Below are 14,951 nucleotides of genomic sequence, written 5' to 3' on the forward strand. Positions count from 1 at the left end.
AAAACCTAAAACAAACAAAACCAGACATGGAAACTTTCTGTTCCCTGTTTATCCCTGTCCATACCATTGTCTCCAAGGCTTCCATCTCTGTCCCCAGGAAATGATGTGCCCTTTGTATAAGTGTCCTGATGGCTTCGCTGGCGCTTTGCTCTATTTCCTGTCTCATAGCCCATGATTCCATGCAAAAGGAAGACGCCCCAACGCTTTGAAAGACCAGAATTGATAATCTCTGTTTTTCAAAAACAATACTCTTGGAATTCATTTGTCCAGAAGAACCCGTTCCACATTAACAGTTGGCCCCAGTAAAGAGAATGAGCTGAACCCAAGCTCTGCAACCACGAGGCGACATCCTGGACACCTTACTCTCTTGGAAACTTGGCCCCTGCACTGAGTCCCAGCTACCTGTTCATTCTTAGGCTTGCTAGGCCAACTTTACTTAACTTGAAAACAATGTTGCTTTAGTTCCCCTGAAGATGTGTTGCTGGAACAGCCCCAATTGTACCAACCCTGTTATTAAAGTCAGCCATTGAAGAGAAATGCCCCAAGTAAGAGTTGCATTCTGTGAATTAGAGATTGTCCTGCAGGTGGTTTTCAATGTGTGTGTGTGTGTGTGTGTGTGTGTGTGTCGGGGGGTGGGGGTGGGTGGCATTTGCACTCACATGCTTATGTGTGGCTCCCCCTCCCCACAGGAACCCCCTGTTTCTTTATTAGATTACTAGCTTCTTTACTTAAAAACTTATTTTAAATTATGTGTCTATGTCTATGTGTAGGTATTTGCACATGTTATTGCCCACAAGGCCATAGTATAGGATTTCCTTGGAGTTGGAGTTAGAGGAGGCTGTGGGCCACCTGATGTGAGTGCTGGGAACTGAACTCAGATCTTCTGCAAGAGGAGTATGTGCTACTCAGCCGCTAAGCTAGCTTCTCTGCCCCTAGATTGCCAGTGTCTTGAACTAAGGGAATGTGCCTTCTTTTCCTGCATTTTTTTTGCATTAGAAAATAACCAGAAGGGGCTAGAGAGATGGCTCAGCAGTTAAGATCATTGGCTGCTCCTTTAGAGGACCCAGGTTCAATTCCCAGCACCCATATGGCAGCTCACACCCATCTATAACTCGCAGGAGATCTGATGTTCTCTTCTGACATCTGCAGACACTGCATAGGCATGATACGCAGACATACAGTCGGATACTCATAAATTAAAAATAAAATCTCAAGAAAAAGAGTTAAATAATAGATAAAGATAATAGTTAGATAATAATAATAATAGATAAAGAATTAAAGACAGATAAATAATAAAGAGTTAAATAACAGGAACAACAATGCTTAGTTTTGTAGTTACTTGTTATTACTCATTAAACCTAATTGATGTGCTGGTCTTGGTGGCATGCAACTTTAATCCCAGCACCTGGGATGCAGAGGCAGGTGGATCTCTGTGAGTGCAATCCCAACCTAGTCTACATAGTAAGTTCCAGAACAGCCAGGGCAACTTAGTGACCCTGTATTGAAAAAACACAAACACAAACAAAACAAACCTTAGTTGATGGAAAATATGCACCACCCTTTTTTATTCATCCAACCCTATTATGTCCAGTACAATAGTCACTTGCCACACTGGGTCTATTTCAATAGAGATTAATTGAAATGGAGGCGCCCTGGAGTTGAGTTCCTCGGTTGGCCAGTAGTTGGCACAGGCACAGCATATTTCCGTCATGGAGGAAACCTGTTCTGGGCGGCTCCTCAGGCCCTCTGTGAACATTCTTGGTTCTCGTCGGTCTTGTTTTCACTCTTTCGCCTGCAGCTACTCTGGCTTTCATGGGGTTCTCTCCCCTCTTCACTCACCAAGTTCTCTGGAGCTGTGTTTGTCCGGCTCCCAGGGAAGCAGAGCTGGACGGTCCTGCCTACACCCATGCAGCGGCTCCTGTTTCTCCACCCTCTTCCTTGTGCCAGCCCGGTTTCCACACACTTCGGACAACACTCAAACACTTTGCCTGCAATTGTGCTCTGTGACCACAAGGGGTTAGAAAGGCTTTGGCCACAGCCTACTCTCTGAATCGATGGGCACCATTCACTGGGAAATAGAATTATGTGTTCTCATTCGCTTTATTCCCAGTCAATCTTGCCTTTTAAAAAAATAGTGCTCAGAGCTGCTATTTCTAGAATGATAAGAAAATGGTCCTGTAGGGGTAATACAAGAAGGGATGGAAGGATAAAGATGAGCGTGGGAACTGGGGCCAGGGTTGGCTGCAGGCCTCAGACAGGGAGGGGAAGAGCAGTCAGCCATTGCCTAGCTATTGCGCAATCCATGTTAGCAGGGCAGAGGAGGAAGGGACGCTGAAAGGGTAGGAACTGAGAAGTGAAAGGGTGAGCTTCCGAAATGACTGTCGTTTGTTACCTGGGTGCCAGAGAGCATGAGAAATGTGGAAGAAGCGTGCACAGGGCAGGCAGGTCTCCACCTGAGACAACTGTCTTGAGACCCTCCATTGGGAGGGTCCTGAACCCCCGTTTCCTGGGGATGCCTGATTCGGATGACCTGACACAGAGATCTAGCTCACCAGGCAGCTTGATTTTGCCTGTTATTTCTCATTAAGGGCACTTCCTGAAACAGAGGTCAGGAAATAGATCATATCCCAAACATCCCTGTCCCCAGCTGCAAAGTGAGAAGAAAAACAGGGGAGAAAGATACTGGGATATTGGGGCCAGTTCTCAGCATAGTCCACGAACTGTTTCTAGAAGGTTCTCATTATCCTACTATCCTTTTTTTTCCTTCACCCTTCCTCCTGGTGTGCCAGCCCTCACCTTGTTTTCACTCTTTCCTGTGAGCTCCTGTGTCAGGACTCCACTGAGACTCAGGCAGCCACGTTGTCCGTCCACCCAGAACTGTTGCATGTTTTGCCAACTTGGTCTTTTGTCCTCTTGTACAAATGTCTGTCTCGATGCCTCGGTCTGACTGAGGTTCTTAGAAGCAGGAGCCGCTTCACACCGACGTTCGTTCCTCTTCAGGACTCCGTGGAGTTCTGTCAGCATTCCCTCAGCATCTGTTGTGTGTGAACAGAGAAAGCATGAGCTGAGCAGTGAGTGAGTGAACCAGTAAAGGAAAGAAGGAGGGTCACATGACTCTTTGATATCTTGTTGGCCCGCGCCCATGGCTTTTTCTTTTTTTTTTTTTCTTTTTTCTTTTGCCCCTTTTACTTCTTATCAGGTGGCTCGACTCTTTCATTTTGTCTCCTCTTTGGACGTCAGAGAAGGGCAGGTAACCCCCTTGAGAGGTGTGACTAACTCCAAACCGATCCAGTCAGGTAGAGAGGCCCAGCCGCCGTCTCTACCCACCAGGCTCTGGTCTGGATCCCAGGCAGGTGTCTTGCTGCCCCAACACCTCCGTGTGGCATGTATGAATCCAGACACACAGACTGGCTGCACTTTGTCATCATACCAGAGCTTGTTAGTGTGTTCATCTGGCAGCATCTAACATGTGACTAACTTCCTCAGTCCCCACCCCCCTTTGTTTAATGCCTAGAGAATGAACTGAATTTGTACCAAAGCTCTCCCGGTAGAAATCCTCGTCTCTTTCTGTTTTGTTCCTTAATCCAGTTTCGTGTCCTAAAGAAAGCCTGATCTCTGTGCGGCATGCTGAGGTGGGGCTGCCTGGCCCTGCGGTAGAGCACGTTCAGCCGTGGAAGCTGGGCATGATGGGAGGTTTCGCAGGAAGCACTAACTCTTCTTGAGTGACCCCTGGGGAGTGTGGTTATGCTAGTTTGTTGTCAGTTGCCTGACTCACTAAAACCTTTCACTTTTATCCTCGTTGTCATCCGAAGTGAGCACTGGGTACTTGGGGAAATGAGATGAGCTAAAATTCACACTCCGCTGGGCCTTCCCCTGAGACTCGGTGGATCCCTCCAGAACCTGCGTAGGGCCTTAAATCATCCCATTTCTGGAAGTATCTGCCTTACCTCTCGGTTCTATTTTAATTTCTGTTAAATATATATCCATGGGCCATAGCGCTGCACACCTGTAACCCAGCACCTAGGACGTGGGCGAAGGAAGATTGGGAACTCAAGGTCATCTTGACTGCATAGTGAGCTTGGGGCTACCCTGCCTCCAAAATAAAAAATAGGACCTAGAGAGATGGCTCAGTGGTTGAGAGGCAGGTTCCGTTTCTAGCATCCATATGGTAGCTTGCAAACATCTGTAACTCCAGTTCTGAGGGATCCAGTGCCTACTTCTGACCTCCGTGGGCACCAGACATGAACATAGTGCACATACATGCAGGCAAAACACTAATACAAATAAAATAAGTAAAAATTAAAACAAAACAAAGCCAAAACTACCTGAATTGTTTTAGGTTTGAAGACCTTTGCCACTATCATAGAAGCCCTGTATTTACAGAATGAGGTCCTCACAGTTATCTTGAGAGACTGCTGTGTGTTGCTGGAAATTTAATTGCATTGCCTCCCTAAAGGAGTGCATGAGCCTTGGGCAAGACACAAAAAGGATAAAAGAGGGTGAGGTCACTCCTAGCCCTACCACCCAGTAAAGCCTGTCACCTGGAGGCATGCTTTCACTGAGCAGAGACAGTCATGGGAATTGACAATGGGTAACTGCACCCCATCCATCTCCTTAGCCATCAAAACTTCCAAGATTCCCTCTAGGATGGACTAAATAGCAATGCTTAGTGGTGAGAAAGTATTAAAAACTGTCCAACAAATACACCCCTCTTAGGCTAGGGATGGAGCTCAGTTGGTAGAGTGCTTGCCTAGCATGCACAAAGCCTTAGGTTAAATCCCAAGCACCATGTAAATTAAATGTGGCTTTGGATACCTGAAATCCCAGTGGTTGGGAGGTGAAGATCAGAAGTTCAAGGTCTATCCTTGGCTACTTAGCAAGTTTGAGGTCAGCCTGGGATACATGAAACCCTGTCAAAACAACCAGGCATAGTGACACACGCCTTTAATCCCAGCACTTGAGAAGCAGAGGCAGGCAGACTTCTGTGAGTTCAAGGCTAACCTGGTTTACACAAAGAGTTCTAGGTCAGCCTGAGTTACACAGTGAAACCCTGTCTCAAAACAAACAAAAAACCAAAAATCCTCTTTCCACTTGGTTCACATATTTACACACCCAAGTTCTCCAAAAGGGGCTCACTCCTGGAGCACTTTGCCTCACAGGTGTGCCACCGTTCCTATGCCCTACTCTTGTGGACACACCTCAATGCGTGTTCAACAGAACACCCACTCAGGTCTGGGCCCCTGGCTGATGGATGGGAGTGGGGTCGGGTGGTCTCCTGTAGCCACTTCACTCAGACAGTGACTCAATAGATGCCACATGCTTATGCTGTCCAGCTCCTTGGCCCCGACTCGGTGTCAAGTAGAAAGGAGGCTGCAAGGCTGCAGTGGTATTATCTGGAGGGGAAGACCAGCAGATGATGCCCAGAGTCAAGTACATTCCCATGGAGTACAGGGAACAGGACAGATGCCATTGAGAGCATGTTGCAGGGAGTCTAGATGTTTATCAGAAGCTGCTCAAAGAAGTGCAGCTGTTTTCATTGTCTAAAAGTCATTATCTCAAGTGCCCCTAAGAAAGGAAACATTGCTAGGGAAATAGGGACACAATGCCCTCCACTTAGAGTGTTTACGGCTTATTTAACACACTGCTAGACTGAAGTCTTTAAAAAACACTTGTGCATACAATTAAGAGGAGTGCAGAAGCACAGTAAACAGGCTAAGGTCTGACTAACCCCGTTGCTCACTGTCAGAGTCTGCCGAAGCGCTGCAGCTCAGCCATCCATCGATGCCTATGCTATCCCTTTCTCTGATTCTTGCAAAGGACTAGTGATATGGCTACGACTGTTATTTCTGGAATCTTCATCTCTGCTGCCAATACCTATTATGCCCTCCACTTCCTGTAGGGTCCGAGGAAATGCTGAAGGAAGACCCCAGCCTCAAATAGTGTGCAAGAACAAAGAGCGTTTATTACATGATCATGCATGTGGGTCATTCACTTGTACAAAGTGGGGACAACCCCAAGAGGGATGTGTAGGCTCCTTTTAAGCGTAGTTAAGCAGAGTTTCAGGGTCAGCTACATATCTGGTTAAGCAAGCAGCAGTTATATTAATATATTTCTAATTGGTTGAGGTCTAGTCTTATCATTTTCGGACACATCTGCACAAGCTTGGACGTGGCTCAGAAGGGGCTGCTGGGTTTGTCCTTGAGACACTGTGAGGCTGACTTAGACCCTCTGTGTTTGTTCTTTGTCTCGACCCTGAATGTAAAGGCCTTGTAGATAAGTGGCTTTTTGTTGGCAAAGACACCTGTCTGTCCTTCTCAGAGAACTGAGGCCTGAATGTAGTTGTGAAAGTGGGAGAGTTTAACCCCTTTGTTCCTTGATGGTCCAGAAAAGATCAGTGAAATTCTAGTTAACCAGGACCCATATTTCTTCACTTAACCAAACACTCAGAACCTTCCATTGTCCAGTCTTGCCACAGGTGATAACTAAGTATACATATCTGTAGATAGAGATAGTGATATCAGAAGCAATATTACGAACCACTGTAACTTCAGAAGTGGAAGACTTTGTTTATGAACTGATGAAAACTACTTATGAAAAAAGCTAGGAGTGGATGGAAGTTGTCACTATTACAACCAGGCTCTGGACAACGGCTCTGTGACGCTCCTATCACCAGCTCCAAGATCTAAACCACCCTTGAAGGCAGAGAGAAAGGAGCAGGACAGGACTTTCTCCTTCTACATATCAGGAAGAGAAAATGTCTCCCCAACCACAAACCCCTCAGCAGATTTCTCCTCACAACCTATTGGACAAGACTGCAGTATAATGCAGCCATAGCTGCAAGGGAGGCAGGGAAGTTTAAGTTTTGTTTTTTGTTTGTTTGTTTGTTTTGTTTTTTGTTTTTTGTTTTTTGTTTTTTGTTTTTTCGAGACAGGGTTTCTCTGTGTAGCTTTGCGCCTTTCCTGGAACTCACTTGGTAGCCCAGGCTGGCCTCGAACTCACAGAGATCCGCCTGGCTCTGCCTCCCAAGTTCTGGGATTAAAGGCGTGCGCCACCACCGCCCAGCCTAAGTTTTGTTTTTTACAGTCATTTCAAGAATGAAGACTGGGAAATGGCTCAGTCAGTAAAGCACTTGCAGTGCGAGCATGAGCACCTGAGTCCCTGGAACCCAGTAAAAACGTCAAGTGTGGCAGCACATGCCTGAAATCCCTGTGCTTGGGGGGGGGGGTGGTGCACACTAAAAGATCCCCATGGTAGCCTCGCCTAACTTGGTGAACTCCAGGTCAAGGAGAGATCCTGACTCAAAGGAAGTCCTGAGGAGGTCCTCTGATCTCCACGTACACAAATACACATATGCCCCAATACACCTCCGTGCAATACATACACATACATATTCAAAAGAAAAAGAATAGCCATGTATGGAGGTGCATTCCTTTAATACCAGCACTTGGGAAGCAGACACAAATAGACCTTTGTGAGCTCCAGGTCCAACTGGTCTACATAGTAAGTTCCAGGCCAGCCAGGGTTACAGAGTGAGACCCTGTCTCAAATAAGAGAGAAAAAAAAAGAAAAGAAAAGAAAAGGAAAAGAATGAGGTTTGGAAAGACATTTGCATGGTTGGCTCTCAGTGACTCCTACTGTGGCCACAGACATTTGGGATATATTTTATTAAACAGCCCCAAACACTGTAGGGCAGTCAGGTGGGGTGGTACATGCCTTTAATCCCAGCACTCAGGAGGCAGAGGTAGATGGAACTCAGTAAGTTCAAGGCCAGCCTGGTCTACATAGTGAGTTTCAGGACAGCCAGGGCTGTAGAGAGACCCTGTCTCAAAAAAAAAAAAAAAAAAGAAAAAGAAAAAAGAAAAGAAAAAAAAACAAACAAATAAACCACTATAGGGCTTCTCAGAGCTTTTTATTAACATAGTGTTCATTGAGTTAGGGACAATATGATATTACACTTTTTCTTTTCTTTTTTTTTTTGAGATAAAGTCTCAGTATGTAGCTCTGGAACTCACTATGTAGACCAGGCTGGCCTCCAACTCACAGAGATCCACCTGCCTCTGCCTCCCGAGGCTGGGATTAAAGGCGTGCACCACTATGCCCTGATGATATTATGTTGTTCAAACATAGAGAATCCGAAATTATTTTCCCAAAGTAGGGAACACAGTGTGGCAGACAGAAGCTCTTCCAGAAGATGATAGCTCCCGAATAAAAGATGGAGCTTCTCCAAGCACAGCTAAGATGCGCCTCATGGATGGTGATTAAGAATGAGGTTGAGTAGAGACTGAGCAGGCCTGAGAGGTTTTCAAGCGAAGCATGATACTTTCAGACGTCTCCAGCTGTTCTGGTTTGTTTTCAGGACTCTTGTCTCCATGCTTCTGTGGTTCCCTTCAGCACAGGGCTAGCTTGGTCCTGAGCCATGCTTTTCTCTTGCCTAACCCTTTCCACTCACAGTCTCCCTGATGCTGGTGATACTGGAGCTGGGCTGGCTCGGCTTCCCTGAGTGAAACAGCCCTTTGCCAAATGGACGCGTACTGTGTAGACTGCTGTTTTCCCTCAGGTCTGTTGCAGAGCGTTTACAAGATGCAGAAGGTGTTGATGGAGTTAGTCCCTGATCAGTTATTTGGGCTTGGGGGTCATGAGACCCCACCTGATCCTTTTGGCCATAGGTTGTCTTTTCTTTCATTGATTTCAGTAGCAACTTCGATGTGGCCAGCAGCAGGCAACAGCAGCAGCCATCATCTTCACTGGCATAAAAAAATAAAATCAAAACATTGTTTTTAAAGATTTATTTAATTTTAATTGTGTGTGTGTGTGGTATCTGTTGGGGGTGGTGTGGAGGGGTTGTACACATTTGTGTGGGTGCATTAGAGGCCAAAGGTGTTGGATCCTCCCAGAACTGGATTTCCAGGCAGTTTTGAGCCTCTTGATGTGAGTGCTGGGACCTGAACTCAGCTCCTGTGGAAGAGCAGCAAGCTCTCTTAACCATTGAGCCATCTCTCCAGGTCCTTAGTTGGCCCTCTTACACACTTAACTCTGGCTTGTTCTACACAGTGGGTATCTTGAGGATGTAATACTTTGTTTTTATAGATTAATGGTTCTAACTGTATGTATTTGGTCACTTAAACCATTTTCTGTTTGTGGTTTGTGTTTGTTGTTGTTGGCTTCTGGGGGAATAAGTAGCCCAGGTTGGCCTGGAACTATGCTGCCGAGACCAGCCTCACACGTGATAATTTTCCTGCCTGAGGCTCCCAAATGCCGCGATTACAGGTGTGAGACAGCAGGCACTGCGTGTCTTTGTTGTTAGTTTCCTTGAGACATGGTTTCTGTGTCTTTGGTAGGTTGAGACTTTACCTATTTCATTTCCCGGTGCATCATCAAACCTTGTGCTAGCCCGTTTTGCCTGCCCCCTCCCCAGCTTTGTTACAGTGTGCTAGCCCCTTTTGCCTGCCCCTCCCCAGTTTCATTTCAGTGTGCTAGCCCCTTTTGCCTGCCCCCTCCCCAGCTTTGTACAGTGTGCTAGCCCCTTTTGCCTGCCCCCTCCCCAGCTTTGTACAGTGTGCTAGCCCCTTTTGCCTGCCCCCTCCCCAGCTTTGTTACAGTGTGCTAGCCCCTTTTGCCTGCCCCCTCCCCAGCTTTGTTACAGTGTGCTAGCCCCTTTTGCCTGCCCCCCCCCAGCTTTCATTGCAGTAGTTGTTTGTGGTGTTGTTGGTTTTACTATTGTATTTTCTTATTTTTCGAGATTATATCTTTCCCTTTCCTTCCTGTCCTCCTTCAGCCTCTCCCATGTACCCCAGCCACTCTTGTAAACTAATGACCTCTTTTTCTTCAGTCGTTATTACATATGTCTGTGTGCACACACGTTCCTAAACACATAGACGCAGCCTCTCTGGCGTTATTTTGTGTCTCGCCTTCCTTTGTTCCTTGTCGCATTAGACCTTCCATTTTAGCAAGGGGCTGAGCTCTGCCCTCCCGTTTAGATCAGTGGTTTGTGACTGAACGACGTGGAAAGGCTCACTCGAACCCTCCTCCCGCTGCAGAAAGCCTCTGTCTGGTGCTTTGCTCATTTTCTGCTCTGGCCGCCCTCGTCCCCTCTGCACTGATTCGCTGATGCTGTTGTGTCTACCCTACCTTGTTATTCACAAGTCCTCTGGGCCTCTAGGCACCACTCTTCCCTTCGCTATGAAAACAAGAGGCCATTCCCACCCTGCTGACTCACCCCCCTAGTACTTGAGGGGAGGCTGCAGGGCCACCAGCATTCTGAGCACACCCAAGTTCATGGCCTGGCAGTTGCTTATTCCAAATCCCAACACTATCTGAGTAACACCAGTCTCCTCTCAGCCTCCCTTCCCTTTCTCAGGCTTGTTTTGTCTTTTAACCCACTCGGTCTGCTCAGTACATCGGTATAGGCCATCTACTGGAACATGGGCAACCTATCAGGGGCCTTGTTCCTGTAGAAAACTGGCCAGAGAGATGGCTCAGTGGTTAAGAGTATTTGCTGCTCTCGGGAGGACCCAAGTTTGGTTCTAGTATCCACGTCCGAGAGCCTACAACTGCCTGTAACTCTGGCTCCAGGGGATCTGATACCCTTTTCTGGCTTGGCCAGTGAGTGCGTGCGTGTGCGCACACACACACACACACACACACACACACATGTGCATGCGCGCACACACGCAAATAGATAATTTTAAATTAATAATCTTTAAAAAGATAACTGACTCCCTGACCCCCACCTGCAGACATCAGTGGCCACTAACTCCTCAGCAAGGGTAGAACTTCCATGAATTTGATCAAAACACATTATATGCGTGTATGAAAGCCTCAGATAATAAGTGAAAAAATAAAACTATACAAAAATAAATTATAAAAACAACAACAACAACAAAATCTAACTAGCCTCTCTCCTGCCCTGAGGCACACCTGCACACCTACAGCTACACCCAGCCCTGTCTTCACCTTGGCCCTTTCTCTTCACTCAGGACCAGGCTGGAGAGGGAAGATTTGCTCTTTCATCCACACAACACATTCACCTTGCTTTCCTAAACAAAAGAATATATTTACACTGAGATTCACTCCACAGCTTCTTCAGTGTATGGAGTGCTTATTCTGACAGCAGAGATTTTTTTTAAATATCATTTCTTCCTTCCTGATTCATTACTTCTTGAGTATTTTATGAAACTCAAATGTGCCTTGTAAACCATCTCAGTTTCACAGATTTAAAAAAAAAAAATGACTGCTGTCATACAGTGAAACATCGTCTGCGCTTTATAGCCTTTAGGAAGGACAGCTGAGTGCATAGACTATTAGGTTTTGAGTTTGTAACAAGATTCTGAGAACTGAGGAGAGCGTGGCCATATATAGACTTTTATTGGGGGGAAGCCAGTGGCCTCCAGCCATCTCGGGAGGGTGGGGACTGCAGTGGCTGGAGATGTCACTGACGTGGTCGAGTGCCTGCCTGGCATGCATAAAACCCTGAATTTGAGCCCATCAATACATAAACCAGGTGCCCATGCCTATAAGCCTTGCATTTGGGATGTGGAGGCAAGAGGATTAGGCGTTCAAGATCATCCTAATAGGTATACGCCTACATTGCTAAGCAGCAAGTTCAAGGCCAGCCTCGAACACATGAGAACCCTATCTCAAACAAAAACAGGTTGGAGGGGGCTGTAATCCTAGGTAGAGATTTCCCTGGGGTGTCTGAAAGAGGGAAGGGAATATCTCTAAAAGAGAGGGGGGTGACGGTTGAGCCCTAGAGGTGGCCCTGGCATATACCTGCCATGTCAGCAAGTATACCTGGGAACCTCAGGAGAGGCAACCCAGGGCTTACTTCTGCCCTGTCTACTCACAGAGCAAAGGTCTCTCGGCCCTTGTCACATCTCCTGTCTGTTCCCATTGCTCATAAGCCTATGGTCAGGCCTCTGACAAGTGCTCTCCTGTGTTGTGTCCAGGGACAGGGTGCCTTGTCGGAGAGACTACGGAGCTTCAGCATGCAGGACCTCACCACTATCAGGGGTGATGGTGCCCCTGCTCCCTCAGGCCCCCCTCCACCAGGGACTGGGCGGTCCAGCGGCAAACATGGCCAGCCCAAGATGTCCAGGAGCGCTTCTGAGAGTGCCAGCAGCTCAGGTAGGTCTCCCCACTCCCCCTTCGCACTTTGGGCCTCATTGTCACTAAGAGGCGCAGTGCTGGGTCACACACAAGGTGTCCCTTGCCCCATGGGCCTGTCACCAACAGAGATATTTGTTAGATTATACCAGGCCAGATGAGGAGCATAGCCACTCAGGAAGCGGGCCTGGGGACTGGGCCTTGGGCAGGATAGGTTACTAGAGCTAGAGAGTTCTTCCTTCTTCATCATGGAGGGATCAGAGTGTTGGGTGCTTGTGCCTGGGCCGAATCGGGAGCAGGAAATGTAGTCTGGGCCGTGGGAGCACTTTCTGTTCTCTCTGGCCCCACACTCAGGCCTCATGACCCCCTGAGCATCTTCTCCCACTCCTCAGAGCTGGTGACTCCTCCCATAGGCATGCTCTCCCTCTCCTGTGTCCCCACTTCATCGTTGACTACCTACACACTACGCATGCCCACAGCCTACACCTACCAAGGACCACACTAGGCCCGTGGTCCAGTTCCCGGGGAGGCCAAGTCCACCCAGTATCGGAAAATCTACCTCTTCTGTTTAACACTGTGGTTAAGTACTTGGCATGAGACTGCCCAGATGGGGCTCGACCAGGAACCTTGCTTAACGTGTGGAGTCTTGGGCCTGTCTCCAGAGATCTCAGTAGGTCTCAGTGAGCCCCAGCTGTGTAGATTGGGGTGTGAATCCAGTATCTAATCTATCCGTGTGGACTTGGAGCTTCTGGATGTCAGTGTTTGGGCTGGCTATCAGTTTCCAAGGTGGATCCTTAGATGACAATGACTCCAGGAGCAGAGCCGAGTGGTGGACAGCAGGAAGCATAGAGGACAATGATGGGTCACCGCCTTCTCCTGATGGCAAAGTGGGGGGGGGCACCACCTTTCCCCTCCTTGTTACAGAGGAATTAGGACTTAGGTTGTCTTGGAATATGGTGTTATGAACCCGATGTCTGTCCTGCCCTTAAACATGCAAACCAGGACCTCGAGGGCCCCTGGACCCTTACTGTGTGCTATAAGAAGCAGCATGAAAGGCACCCGGGCTCTGAGCCCCAGATGCTGACAGACCCCACCTGATTCTGAGGGCTAGCACATGATGTAGACATGATAACACACTTGGGCCCGACCACTCAATACCATCAGCATTCCTTAGTATCCATCAGCTTCCTCCCCTTTCAGGTCCATGCCCTTTGCACTGCTCCTAAGTTTGAAGATCATAGCTTTTTGATGGGAGATGTTTTCACTCCAGAAGCAGGGTAGGACCAGGGAGGAGAAGGCTAGGGTATGAGGATTCAATTGGAATAAGCCAGGTAAGAGTACTCAGGACCATGCCTGGTGCCAGGAGACAGTACGTAGCTACTGTTATAAATCTTATTAATTCTTTATTTCACCCAAAGAAGTTCCTTACAATGCTGAGAATATTCAGAAGACAAATGGGCTTCTCTGTGAGGTAGTGTGAGCCCTGACATTGGAATGGCCCACCCACACCAAAGTTGAAAGGTCAGGTAGGGCATCCTGCTTTGGCAGGGAAGTGGGCCCAGGTAGCCCTGTATCCCTTCCCCTCTAAGAGTCCATTTTGTCATTTTAAAGGAGAACCAAGTAGAGGCAGCAGCACAGAGAGGCACACACTCTGCCCAGGCCACACGAAACAGGAATCTAGGCTTCTCCCCAGACCACCTCTTGATAGATTTTTCAGGTCAAGGCTCAGAATGAAATGAGAGGAGGTTGGCTGGGTCTCAGAGATGATGTGGATGTCTCCAAGGCCTGAAACACCTTCTAGCCCAGCAACAGGTAGAAGAAGGTCTGGGATGGTTTGTGTTGGTGTTGGCGGAGGGGGTGCGATCCTTTGCTATCCTGAGACCCCCCTTCAGAGAATGGAGGTGCTGGCCCATGGTGGGGAGGTCAGGGACTATAGCACTCTCTCAAGCAGTTGCCGCAGAAAGAAAGACAGATGTGACACAGATCCACTTCTGGATATGTAGTAGAAGCTCTCAAGCCCATGTTGAGCTGGAGCTGTCATCCACAAGGTGAGACAGGGTCCCTGGGAAGAAGTCTGGCAGAAGAGGCAATGGAAGGGAGCATGGGTTTGTTTTGGTTCACAGTTTGAGGGCACAGGCCATCATGGCCACAAAGGCATGGTAGCAGGAATGTGAGGCTGCGGTACATTGGGTCAGAAGTCAAGAAACAGAAAGAGAACTGGAAGTGGGGTCTGGCTGTCAAAACTTAAGGCCCACCCCTTGTGACTCCCTGCCTTCTGCAGAGTCCCGCCCCCTAAAGGTTCCACAGCCTTCCAAAACAGCATCATCTGCTGGGGTCAAGTGCCCAAGTCTAGGAGTCCATCCTGGCTCGGTGACACAGAGCCTGTAGGGTGCAGAAAGTGCCACGCAGGGAAGCTGACACCACGGGGCAATCGCCACACGTGCTCCTGCTCACTCCCTGAGCCCACTCCCTCCCCTGAGTTCTGTGTGCCGCCAGCCTTCTAGAACTTTCTCAGTCTCAGCAGAGGGTTTGACCTTGGCAGGAAGCAGACCCCGGTCCCTCCGGCTTTCTCTTGAGGAAAAGGTTCCACCTGTCTTTTGTTGTGAGGAGAGACAGAGAAGAAAAAATGATCATTTTCAGACTCCAAACAGATGGCAGGAGCTGAAGACAACTTAGAAGAGGGAGCAGGGACGGCATGGCTCAGGCTGTGTCTGCAGCAGCTGGAAGTCCCAGTTCAGTGGGCCCTGGCGGATCTTGAAAGCAGGATACCCCATGGAAATGCACAAACCACAGTGGATTCTTATGTAATCATTTATGTAAAGTAAACATATAGCCAGGTGTGATGAAAC

The 14,951-nt window shown here is 48.0% G+C and overlaps 1 protein-coding gene across 3 annotated transcripts in view; it reads left to right on the forward strand.

The window, feature by feature from the left end:
- Reep1 (receptor accessory protein 1) overlaps nucleotides 1–14,951 on the forward strand; it is a 102,381-nt gene that overhangs the window by 76,501 nt on the left and 10,929 nt on the right. For all 3 annotated transcript variants that reach the window (XM_059257953.1, XM_059257951.1, XM_059257952.1), the window contains exon 6: nucleotides 11,946–12,123. In XM_059257953.1, coding sequence (XP_059113936.1) covers nucleotides 11,946–12,123 — 178 coding nt within the window. The remainder of the gene's footprint in view (nucleotides 1–11,945; nucleotides 12,124–14,951) is intronic.

This window comes from Peromyscus eremicus, chromosome 3, assembly GCF_949786415.1.
Source record: "Peromyscus eremicus chromosome 3, PerEre_H2_v1, whole genome shotgun sequence".
Taxonomy (NCBI): domain Eukaryota; kingdom Metazoa; phylum Chordata; class Mammalia; order Rodentia; family Cricetidae; genus Peromyscus; species Peromyscus eremicus.